At 37.3% G+C, this 13376-nt stretch overlaps 1 protein-coding gene across 1 annotated transcript in view; it reads right to left on the bottom strand.

Annotated features, from left to right (window-relative positions):
* Positions 1–13376, bottom strand: part of LOC120524431 (glutamate receptor ionotropic, kainate 1-like) — a 491483-nt gene that overhangs the window by 215313 nt on the left and 262794 nt on the right. The window contains 1 exon segment of the mRNA XM_039746284.1: positions 5608–5751. Within this exon segment, the coding sequence (XP_039602218.1) occupies positions 5608–5751 (144 nt within the window).

The following is a 13376-nucleotide window of genomic DNA, read 5'->3' as shown; positions in this document are numbered from 1 at the left end:
TGAATATTTTCACAGTTAGAGCATAGAAAACCTGTTTACAACCTTCTAATACGTTTTTTAACATTAAAGCCCTGTAGACATGAAATAACACCCTTTAATCAAAAGTTTAAACTGTGCTCCATGACAAGACAGAGATGACAGTTCCATCTCACAATTAAAAGAATGCAAACATATCTTCCTCTTCAAATGAGTGTGCATCAGGAGCAGAGAATGTCAGAGAGAGACAGAGAGAGAGAAAAGCAAACAATCAAAAATCAATAGGGCTGTTCGGGCTTTTAAGTATGCGAAGCACCAACGGAAAAAGCAGCTGCAAGGAATGGAGTAATGTGAAGGAAGTCTTTCAGCATTTTTTAGAGGAGCGTCCATATCCTCTAGGCCAGTGTCCGAACAGCCCCTCTGCTCACACCCCCTCCATCAAGAGCAGAGAATGTCAGAGAGAGTGAGAGAGACAGAGAAAAGCAAACAATCAAAAATCAATATGTGCTGTTCGGGCTTTCAAGTATGCGAAGCACCGCACGGGAAGCATATCATATATAATTGAGGAGTTTTATTTAATACGTAATACGTTCTCTGATTGGGTAGCTTCTCAACCATCCACCAAAAGCATCCCTTGTATGAAATCAACTGGGCAAACCAACTGAGGAAGCATATACCATAAATTAAAAGACCCATTGTCCGCAGAAATCCACGAACCATGGTTACATTTAAAATCCGTGATGGAGTGAAGTCGCGAAAGTCGATATAGCGAGGGATCACTGTAAAGCCTCAAAATACATGTTAAAGGACAAAAAATGCTGTAAAGATCAAGTCAAATCCCTTATTGTCACAGATGACACTTACATTGTTATACCGTACAATGGAATTCTAATGTTGTGGCTTATCGTGATACCAATTTAAAGAAACAGGGATGAAGAATATAAATACCAAAATAAAAAAATACAATAGAATATATACATAATAAAATATGCATACAGTGCATAGTCTCAAGAGCATAAGGTACAGTAACCAGTACTGTCTGTGCAATAGGGATGCTCCGAACAGGCTTTTGAAGGCAGATACCAATTACTGATTTCATGTTATTTGATTGACCGATTCTGATTGTCTTTCCCTTTATCCATTTAAAAAACTTTTTTGCAATAAGCTCCTTTATAACCAAATATCCAGAGCGTATCCAGACACTACATGGCAGCAATGCCTCAGACACAGGTCTACACAGAAGTTGGTGTTTGGTGCAGCCCTATTGGGTACCTGCCAGGAGGTGCTGCAGCTGCTGCTGAGCCCTTGATTGCTGCACTCTCATCACACCCAAAGAGAACCGTCCAATAAATGAGAAAGAGAAAAATATTCCAAACAATATTCAAACAGAAATGCAAAAAAGCAACGTTTATAGAATGTAAGTTAGAGGATAAAGTCATTCATAATATTGTTTTAGACAAGGCGTTATTTAATTTATTTTTATATTTACTTTCTTTTACATTTTACTTTTTAATATGTTTTATTATTCATTGGTATTTAAAATAGACAGATGTAGCGAAATACTGAAGTAACTGATTTTTTTATCTGTTATAACTAGGGGTCTTTCTCCCGCACCCCACATGCTATATACCAACTCTTTAAATACAATTGCTTTCTGTAATGGAGGGGACAGAGCTCCCTATTGTGTGTGTATATTGTCACACACATGCACATGGGAAGCAGTCTTAGAACGTAAGTGAGAATAAAACGCAGAGTCTGTGGATAATTCATTGCAACGTTTTTTTCTCCCTCTTCCACAGACTTCCAGAAGGAAAGTCCACCTAAAACTCCTCCCACTTCCGGCAGGATTTCACACCCCTACTGACTTAACTTCCGCCTGAAAACCCACCTCTTATTCCCTTCTGACTATAAAACCCGAGCATTCCTCTTTGTTAGCAGTGTCTGTTAGGATTCAGTCTTGAATGATAACTTTTTTTGAAGTGTTTTGTTTGAAAAACCTACACTATATTTACTATATTTATACAGGGGTGTTTTTTTCTTTAGTATATGAGCTGGACATTCAGAATTCTTGAGGTGTAATTATAAATATTGAGTATCATTTTTATAATGCAGTTTTGTTTCTTACAAAATCTTATACTGTATGACACAAAGCAAAAAATAATAAACACAGTACTAATCTTTTAAATAGCTGCAAATGTATCAAATATTCTTAAGCTGTTTATCAAGAAGATACAAGACTAAATGCTTAACAGGTTTATAAGTAAAAGACATTTTGCTGTTAAGCTAACAAGACTGTTAAATGTCATCTTGACACCAGTTGACTGTTGTGTTCAGACTAGTGTGCAATGATGAATGTAGGCATTCAAAACGTAAACAAAATATAAGGATAGTGATGGTGATGCCAAAATAAAAGAAAAAAGGTAAATAAATGAACCATGCTACACTATATTTAAAACAAAACTACCTAGTGATCTAAATCCCACTCTTTTGTTTTGATTGGTTTGCATTGCACTCAAGCCTTATCCTTCAGTTTGTGTGTTGTGAGCCTACATAAAAGCACCAAATGCAGTTTAGACTTAGTCTGACTGATATCATCTGGCAATCAGACACTAGGCAACAAACACTAAGTCTGTACCTGGCTGCTAGAGTGGATCACATACTCTTAATGTATCAAATACCAGTGTGATATGTTTAGGATGAGAATCACCACATTCTTTTAGGAGATAATGGAAAGAATTAGATATTTCTCTTCAGGCATTAAATCAATAGTCCTCAGTGGAAGACCTCAAATATCTGAGGGCCTTGATCATGAGTTATGGAAGAGGTGATCATAAGATTGATCAACAAATTGGTACAGCACTAGTTTTACAGATGACTTTCCTGTTAACGGTGGTGAAGCAGTAGCTGAGTCTCAAGCAAAGCAAACAAATTTACTGGTCAGTTTACACAGCCTACATCATAATTGAGGATTATGTTTATGCTATTTTTTATGTTTATATTTTCTGATTTCTTCAGCACTGTCAATACCATCCAGTTATTACTTGTTAAGAGGTAAACTCAGGGAAATGAAGGTAGATGTGCATATGGTGTCCTGGAGTATGGACTATTTGTTTGGTAGACCACAGATGGGGAGGCTCAAAAATAGTCCACAGCAATGACAGACTGGACTGGTCTCGTAATGCAGAGGAACTATATAAGAAAGTGGAATCCAGACCTTTTTCTAAGGAAACTGTGATCATTTAATTTGGGTAGTGTCATCCTTTACATGGACTACAACTCTGAGATGGCAATTGGGATTTTCTACTACCATTTGCCTATTAGTTTGCTTCTGTCTGACAAAATTGTTTTATTGTTTTTGCACAGGCTTGTCACATTCAGGATAGTAATTTTTCAATACACATATCAGATTTTAATCTATCAACTGCCTAATATTAATATTAATTTTAGCGGGCACGAAAAAAATACAGGCAAAAATCAGGAGAGTCACTTTTAACTACAGCATGAACAGAAAGTCTTAAAAGACTTTCATTTGTTTAATAAGAGCTTTTTATTTTAGCAACAATATTCAAAATAATGTGATATGTGGGAAAACACTAAATATGTGAATGTTAATTGTGGGATATACTGTAAATATTTTTAGTTTTCAAGGTTGGAGCCCTACAAATTTGGTTCTATGCCAGACGAGAGATCACCTATTGTGTCTTTATTTAATCGTTTCAATGTATTAAAGCATTGTATAATTGAACACTACCTGCATTTAAACTTAGGAAAAACAGAAAATCAAATAAAAGTAGCAAAGCTGCTCATTCTCTGATTTATTATCCTTATGCTTACCTGTATGTATCTAAAATATGTTTTATACATTTTTTAATGCTGTATATTGCACAAAAAGGAAATAATTTTTCTTTTGTTATAGCTTTGAAATAAATCATGTGATTGGATGTGTTACTGTCACTTCAAGGAATTTTCTTGAAATGCATGCATGCTGATTGTAGGTGAACATCTATGTCATATTCATTTTCGGTCATTTTTAGTATGTATGGACAGATTTCTGTAAAAAATGTGATCATACTAGTATATATGGAGATCATTTTAATTTCAAAATTCTACTTTTAAATTAAAACAGAGTCACATGCACGTAACCTGAGCTTTAGTTTTGCTTAATCAGCATACAGTCTACACATTATCTTTACTGCATTTTACTGCACTGTCAAAATGCTATTTTTTCCAGAAACAAATAAGTAAAACAAATGAGTTTTCTTTGTGTGTAGGATACAGTAAAGTTAATTCATGCTTTTTCCAAGATTAATTGACTACTCCAGTGTTTTTTTTTCACATGGTGTTTAAATCAAATATTATAAGTTGTTATTTAATGCTACATGTAGTATATAACCTGTCCTAAAATGTTCAATCACAAAACTCCTGCTCTTATATTATATATTGATATATATCTTATATAGGTAAAACTGCATTTACCTATGTTTAATTATGATGATTGTGGAAATATAAAATATCATAAAATTAAATGTATTACCAGGAACACAACGGAGATGTAGCAGCTTATTGTTCCCATTACAACTTTATATTTACATGGCATGTTCAATGTTTACACATTATTGTTAAACTGATGATGCATAAATTAAAATAAAATTAATGATGGTTATTGAGAGAATATGTGTTATAATGAATACAGTTTTTAATATCATGTACACCTTTATATTTCTATGATACAAAAAATTTGGATGTTGAGTAATTTTTCTCAAATTTCATATTTGTATGCTTTTTATAATTAGAAATATCAATACAAAATCTGAATCATCTAATTATAACCATAGTTTACTTGAAAATCCGCAAAAGTATTCAGTTATAGTACCACTTAGGTTGCCAGAAGTGGCCTAAAAGTTGCTAGGATTACTTATTTTTGATAAAAAGCAGGTGTACAAAATCTCATTGACCTAGATCAAAGCGTTTCTGAGTTATCGTGTTTACACACAGACACTCAGACTCACCAACAGACATCACTTCAAAAATATTATTTTCAAACTCAGGAATATCTAAAACTTCATCAAGATTCATCAGAATCATGAGGTTGAATTTTTTTTAAATCCTATACTTTCTCTATACATGGTATTTTCGGACTTCGGAATGATGAATATGTATTGGAGATAGTTGTTTCAGAAGATTTCAAAAATAAATAAAAAAGTACTGTGGAAAATTAAACTTTAGCTATAGTGCCCCAAAGCTGTGGAATGTTCTACCTGTTTGTACAAGGAATGCACAATTGATCACATCATTTAAATCAAGCCTCAAGATGCAAATCTTTAGTAGTATTGCATGTCCTAACTAGAGCTGTTAATTAGGCTGTTCATATTGTAACTACAGTCAACAATTTTTCAAAAAGAAAAGCTTATACAGTACATAGCATTTTAAAAAAAATTTTTGTGAATAGTTAGGCTATTAAATTGCATGTAAATACACTCCTTGATTTAAATCTTCACTCCTCTGTTTTATAGTCCAATGCCATAGCCAGTCGACCAAAATGCCTATATTGTAGATGTAACATTGTCTGTTTACCTCAAGATATATTGTTTTTTTAACAAAATCTAATTTAACAGTTCTACTTTTTCTTACCTCTTTAAAAAGATTCATAAATCTCGGTCCAAAACGCCAAGGTTTGTGTCTATGACATTGCAAAGAGCTTACTGTCATCTGAGAGGTTCGTTGAGAAGCCACGGCTACCATGTAAACAGCATCATACATCAGTGCAGCCTCTGTCTGAGAAGCACAGGAAAAATGTTAATTACTTTCAAGCAGTACTTTAATAGCTAGAAACTTAAGGAAAAACTGGCATGTAGACAAGCAGTTAAAATAACATTTACATATACATTGTTGAATATTATATAAAAAAAAAACATTGCGTTATGTTCAATTTTAATCTGCAGATTTCCCATATGTGTCCTGATACACTCTTGTGGGAGACACCCAGGGGCATCCTAGCTATACACTCAAAGCTCTTCAGCTGGCTCATCTTAATGCACCAAGCATATACACTGCAGATGCTCCAGCATAGCATTTGTGTGTCTACCAATAAACCATTACTTTGGACTAATCAATGCTTAAAATGTTCTATTTTTCTTATAGTTAATCATTTTAAAAACCTCTATAGCTGCAATATAAATTTAAGCTGCTACATAAGAAGGTGAGGAGTAGAACTGATAAAGTGGTCTTCTTTGGAGTTTGCCTGTGCCACAAGCCATTTCAGGTATTACTGAGGAGATCAGAAGGTTTAAGATGTGGCTCAAATCTTGTCATATGGCAGAGGGGCATAGGTTTATGGGACTTTGGGGCTACTTCTGAATGGATTAAATTTGAAATGGAAATGCAAAAATGTGTCAAGGAGGCATATGAGTAAGTTAGTTAGGGCAAGTTAATAATTTCAAATAAAGGGATGGACAGTAGCATAAAAATATATACAAGGCATCTTTTAAATTGTCATCCCACATTTAAAAAGAAAAAAACAAGATCAGCAACACAATAAAAACTGCTTGCTTTCATGCAAGAAGTGTCAAGAATAAAACGAGTTACAGTTACATGATGTTGCACATAATTACCATAATATAGCAATAACAGTAACATGACTACATCTTGAGTGTGGTTGGATTTAGCTGCAAAACATTAAGAACAGAGGACTGATACAAGGAGTGTGGTATAATCTGCCCAATTTAGAATATGGTTTTAGTATGTATCTTTGTAATAATATTAGACAAATTGAGAGAGAAGATATTATAGTCATGATTGGGGATGTGAGGGAAACTTAATCATTCTAATGTTAAGACGAATAATCTTACAAATAGTGGAGCACAAAAACTGTAATTTTCAGACATTATCAGCAATTATGTTTTAAGCATGGTATGTTAAAGCAAAAATGAGAGGATGCCTGCCTAGATTTAGTATTTTGTAATACTCAGGATAGAATCGGGCCTAGATGTGACTGAACCATTAGGATTTGGTGAACATAATACATTTCAAAATCTAAAACCGTCAAGCTTAACTGGGGAAAACTTTCAACTGTGGAAATAATGGAGGAGATAAAAGTTTGGTGGGTTCAAAAGCGTTTTATATACAATATAGAGGAGTTCACCCCAAAATTTAGAAGCAGTAAGAATTAAAACAGATTGCTACAGTGGATAAATAAGGAGCTCAAAACTAAAGGCAAAGGAAAAAAATCAGCTGTATAAGGCGTACAAGGCAAATAATCCAGTGAGTGATGTAGTTAGCTTGCTGAAGACCCATGTGCAGCGCCCTGAGGTGGGCCCCTCCTGTCTAGCATAAATATTAGTAATTTATTCAAAACTAGATCCTAGGGGCCAGCTGTGCAGAGGCATTCACGACCACATCAATATCAGATCACATGCTGATGGCAAACAAACCAGCTCTCTAAATGGAATCTGTAATAACTTTTTAATCGCTTTATTAAAGTTGCTGTAAGTTACCAAAAATAGAATCAATTGTGAGAATGGAATGTGGGATGGAATATGGGAGGTGTGGGTAGCAGTACTAGTACATAAATATATGCAAGATGTGGAACCTCTTACTTTTTCAAGTCAACTTTATGAAGGAAGATGATTAAAATGTAACATTCGCTAGAAAGTAGAAACTGTTCTGTGCTCTAAAATGAAGCCATTTCAATTTTTAGCAAATTAAAAGGACAACACTGGCTGACAGGGCACTGCTACACAATCGACCTGTTTTATACAAGTTCTGAGAAAACAGACATCATAAAGTGGTCACGCTCACAAATGTACAATATGACATACTAAGGTATACAATAAAACAGATTACAGATATGTAAAACTGTTAAAGCTTACAAAAATTGAACTGACTGACAAGTCACAAATCATAGTACTTATAATATCACTAGTACTTAAAATACTCGCTTACATGACTTCTGTTACGCAAAAGTCTCAACAATGTTTGACACGTCAAGTTGTCTGGCACACTCGTTTTTGATTGAGAGTATGCCTTGCGACATAGTGCTTCTGAGGTGATTTTGGATTAGTTTTAACTTGGAAAACAATCGTTCACACACAGCATCAGTCACTGGTATAGTCAGCAGTAACATGTAATACGTACAAACATCACTGAAAGTAGTCGACATTGTACAGTGATCTATCAGCAACAGTTCAGAGACTTTGAAAACAGTCAACTTGGTTGACAGGATGGATTGAAAAAAAATGCACAAAATGAAAACAAACTTCCCATTCTGCCCCAGTGATGTCACTTCCAGTTCCGGCTCTAAGCACGTCGCTTCCTGTTTAGGCCCCCGACAACCCCTGTATGTATTCAGTTCTGTTTTGGAATCAAATCTGTACACAACTGTGCCATAGATTTGCCTTTTTGCAGCCAGGATACAGGTGGCTGCCCAAAAAATTTTTTTGAGTGTCACTGCTATTCATTTCACATTGGTGTAGTTGGCAGGATGAGGACTTCATATGGCACAAGAAGCTGAACCAAAAAGAAGCCTTGACACATCATCAAGACTTTAAACCCGTAAGGGACAAGGTGGAAGAGTACCGTTCCAGAGCTGCCAGGGGGGAGGCAGTCGCTGTGGGTAAGGTAAAGCTGGGGCAAGCTCCGACCCAGAAATCTAGTTTAGACATCTGGGTGAGAGGCTGAAGAATTTACGGACAAGGGCAAGGTTCTGAAGGGACCACTCCGCTGTAACCCATAAAGGAAACAACCTTTGTTAAAGGTGTGTGTGCCCTTGGTCAGCAGGCGAGGAGAATACTCAGTTAGGAGTTTAATAATAACCTACTGGCTGCTCCCCATTTGCTCCACTAATGGGCCAAAGTTGGGTGCTGGCTACAGCCAGAATTGAATAATGCTTCTCAGAGCAGTTTCCGATGATCTCACCCAGCCGGCCTGCTGATAGCCAATTAAAAATATGTTATCTTTAATAGAGATAATAGAGGGTTTAAGAGCAGAAATCTACTCAGGAGAACCAGAAAGAAACTTGTGTAAACCTCAAAGTACTTGCTTTTTTATATCTGACCCCTGTCACCACACTTGAGAGCAAACCACAGGGGCTACTGATATGCAGCGTCGGTCTCCTTGCGGTGACGAAAGGGTTTGTGGGGAGACATTGGGCAGGGCTACTGCGCTCTAGCTAATCCTCTGGCCTGTCCACACATAGGAAAGGTGATACTAAATGGATTCAAGGTAGTAGCCTTATTTGATTTGGGCAGTAACATTTCCTTTTTGCTCACACTTGGTATTGCCGTGACAATGGCTTAAAGTCAAGACCAGTCTAACTTGTGTGCATGGGGGCGTATGTCAGTATAAGTCCACATCCTGCTTTATCAGCTATGTGGGGACTGTTAAAAAACTGACGGTCGCAGTTAAAATAACCTCCGCTCCCGGTCAAGCTGAAAATTTGCGTACGATATGATTTGAGCTGGCATGAGAATGTGCGTGGCTTTACGCCAAATTTAGTTTTTATACATCGCAATGTGAACATGTGAGCAGGCGTACACAACATTTTTGTGTCTATGGACCATTTATACATGGGGCCCAGGTTTTCTTCCAGACAATACAGACAGCTTTGCTAAATAATTTATAATTGCTCTAAATACACAAAACATGCACTTTAAAGGACAGTGTTAGGATCTGGATAATGATTAAACAAACCGAAAGTTTGATTGACTCAGTTTGTTTAAACAATTTGGCCACTTCTGATTCAGCTTCAGTCTCTACTGGTCCCATTGTAGTCAGTGCATGGTCAAAATTGGCAACACCAATTCAACTGCAGGGCGACTGGGAAACAATGTGACAGGGGTCTAAGAAGTCCAAATATAGTGCCTTGTCACCAAGCTCACCAACTCTGACTGAGAGCAAATTCTCATCTCTCTACAGCACGCTTTTGAAGCCTGAAATCAATAAGTGCTCATAATTGGCGACTCCATAGGATTAGAATTCCAAAAAATGTTAATCCAGCAGTTAATGTTATATGCCAGGGTGATGGTAACTGACATAGAAGCTAAACTGGGCCTTCTGGATGACAATGAAATATGTATACTATTGCTGCATGCAAGCACTAACGAAATTTATTCACAGCAATCTGAAGTATTGAAGGGAAACTTTATCTCCCTATGAACCAAAGCAGAAAGAAAATGTCAGAATTTAATTGTTTCTGGCCCCTTACCAAGACTATAAAGAGGGGATGTGATTTGTAGCAGATTTTGTTCTCTTCACTGCTAGTAAGAGATCAGGGGCCTCATATATAAATGGTTCGTACAAACAAAAATGTTGCGTTAGCCCAGTGTTTCTCAAATAGTGGCTCCGTCAAGGGGGGGCGCGTTTGACCTCGGGGAACATGCTTTTTTATTTTTCTTTTAAATTTTTTTTGAATTTAGAATGCACTTTAAATCTTTTCTGTTACATTTAATAAAGCTAATCTTTGTTGTAAATTGGTCCATATTTCTTTCTTTTTTTATTCTCTTATACGTTAATAAGGATACAGTGTTATGCAGAGGTGTACTTATAACAATTTTATAGACAAATGATACTATTTATAGTCGCGCGGGGGAGAAGTTTTCTTCTTCCTATGGGGAGGCATGACAGAAAATAATTGAGAAGCACTGCGTTAGCCCATTTCCACACTCACACCGCGATGTACAAAAGCCTAAACTGGGCGTAAAGCCACACACATTTTCACGCCAGCTAAATGCTTTGCATACGCAAGTTCTCCGCTCGGTTTTGCAAACCAGCGGCACCCAGCGTCAATGCAGTGCTGATGTTCCAGTGTGGTTTCCGTTTCTTTGTTAGATCCACATCCCTGACATAGCTTTATCAAATACACTGAAATTAACTGCATATTTTTTATTAGTTTAAGGCATCTGATTGTAATTAACCTGTAACAATATAATGGTCCACGGAATGGCCAAACTATTCCAAATACCATAGCAGTTTTAGCCTTGTTACTCTCACTGCACCTTCTTCTTCTTCTTCTTGTTACTCTCAAGTATTTATCCCACTGTATCTTTATCAGCTCTACAGCAGCTGATCAGAAAGAGAATTATCGGTATACAGCATCAGCCACACACTGCCTCAACCATGCTGCGCTATTTGAACTGCTCTCATATGACAAACGCTTCAGAGCCTTTGCCACTGTTTAAACAGAGGTATAAACAACAAAAGGAACTTGATCAAGTGACATAGAGTGTCGGAGAAACTTGAAAGCTCAAGTTCACAAAGTCGCACAGTGCCTGAAACAAAAATGTTGTCAGATATCAAAGTCGCCGTGAAAAGGCGAGTCATAGCCCACCGTGTGAGTGTCATATGAAAGCTTATTAGTGTACAAATAAAAGAAAAAATATAGGGACACAGTAGGAAGATAGCTCGAAATGTCAGCTATTAATCTCAAAATTTTCACTTTAATCATGTAGTTTATTTTGTCATTAAAGTAGAACATCATCGACTTCATATTAAAATCATTTCATTTACTAGTTTCTCAAATACCATCGTAACTAAGTTAGCACGTTAAATTCTTTGTTTTGTATATGTTCTTCTATGTGCTTGATGTGTGTGAATCACTACGTGCTTCTTACAGAAGCTTTCTCTTCCTCCAACAGAACACAGAATTCATTACATTAATGATATTACAGCTGTCTGAATAATTTAAATACTGAGGTGTATACTTGATATCATTTTCATGATGATAGGAATTAAAGTATGTATTGAACATGGGAACAAGGTGGCGCAGTGATAGTGACTAGCTTGTTGAGATTGTTCCTGCCTTCCGCAAGATGCTTGCTGTGCCGTGTGCAACTTTCGATGAAATAATTTATTGCAGCAGTACTGTCTCTTTCAAATGTACTAACCCCCAATTCCTGTCCTTCCTTTCTCCAAGTACTCAATCGCCACACAATCAGCCCTGTAATACAGTGATGTTAAGCCATCTGTAAGCTTATAACGCAGATTCTTCAAAACTTTTAAGGAACATTGAAATATCTTCATAGTACATATTTAATTATTCTATCCATCTAGTGTCATGCCAGCCCCAGCAAGAATACAGCACGAGGCAAGAATATTCCCTGAAAGGGGCACCAGCTCCTTGCTAGCACTGCGATACTGTGTCCTCAAATGTTTAATTATTTAACAATACAGATTATTTAAATGATGTAAACATTTTATCTGTATAATGTAATAAACGTATTTTGCTGCATTTCATCTTAAAATGATATCATCATCATATGTAAATACGCGGTAAAGTGGCTCAGGTTGTGCAATATTATACCTGTATCACAAGTTTACAGTGAGGTAATTGTACTTATAAGTACAAACAGTTCTACAAGTAGAACTTGATGGACTGATTGATTGCGTTAATAGTTTTTGGGATGAAACTGTTTCTGAACCGCGAGGTCCGTACTGGAAATGCTCTGAAGCATTTGTACAGTTGTGCTTGAAAGTTTGTCAACCCTTTAGAATTTTCTATATCTCTGCATAAATATGACCTAAAACATCATCAGATTTTCACTCAAGTCCTAAAAGTAAATAAAGAGAAACCAGTTAAACAAATGAGACAAAAATATTATAGTTGGTCATTTATTTATTGAGGGAAATGATCGAATATTACATATTTGTGAGTGGCAAAAGTATGTGAACCTCTAGGATTATTGATGTGGAAATGGCCCAGACACAGACAGGCGGACATGTTGTAAAGTCACCACCACACGTTTATTTACAATATTTACAATGTTCAAAAGTGCACACAAACCCCAAGTCCCCAAAGTCCTGGCCAACACACAATGCCTTTCTTCGGGCCTCCTCTACTCTCTCTTCTCCTGCCTTGTCCTGCCTCCACCCGTCTCCAGCCCTGAATGAAGGGAGGCGGCCCCTTTTATCCGCACCCGGATGTGCTCCAGGTGCTCCCCGGCAATCTCCCGCTGACATGCCCCAGTGTGGCGGAAGTGCCGGCTGTTCTCCCGGAAGCTCTCTGGGTGTCCCTGCTTCTCTTCCCCCCAGCACTTCCTGGTGGCGGAAGTGCTGAGGTCCAGGATTTGCAAGGCATTGGGGCGCCTCCTGGCAGTGACCACAGGCCCCTACAGGGTTGGGCTTCCAAGCCCTCTACCCGTGGCCCCCAAAGCAACCAGAGTGGCGGCCCCCACGTGATCTAGGGCGGGCGTAGACCCTCTTCCGGTCCTTCAAGGCGTCCCGGCCAGGTTGTCACCCCTGGCATCCCTGACAGCAGTTAGTGTGAAGGTGAAATTAGAGTCAGGTGTTTTCAATCAATGGGATGACAATCAGGTGAGAGTGGGCACCCCATGTTATTTAAAGAACAGGGATCTATCAAAGTCTGCTCTTCACAACACATGTTTGTGGAAGTGTATCATGGCACAAAA

This window comes from Polypterus senegalus, chromosome 2 (genome assembly GCF_016835505.1).
Source record: "Polypterus senegalus isolate Bchr_013 chromosome 2, ASM1683550v1, whole genome shotgun sequence".
In the NCBI taxonomy this organism is placed as follows: domain Eukaryota; kingdom Metazoa; phylum Chordata; class Cladistia; order Polypteriformes; family Polypteridae; genus Polypterus; species Polypterus senegalus.
The sequence above is the reverse complement of the archived record's forward strand: the minus strand, read 5'-3'. Positions and strand labels throughout refer to the sequence as shown.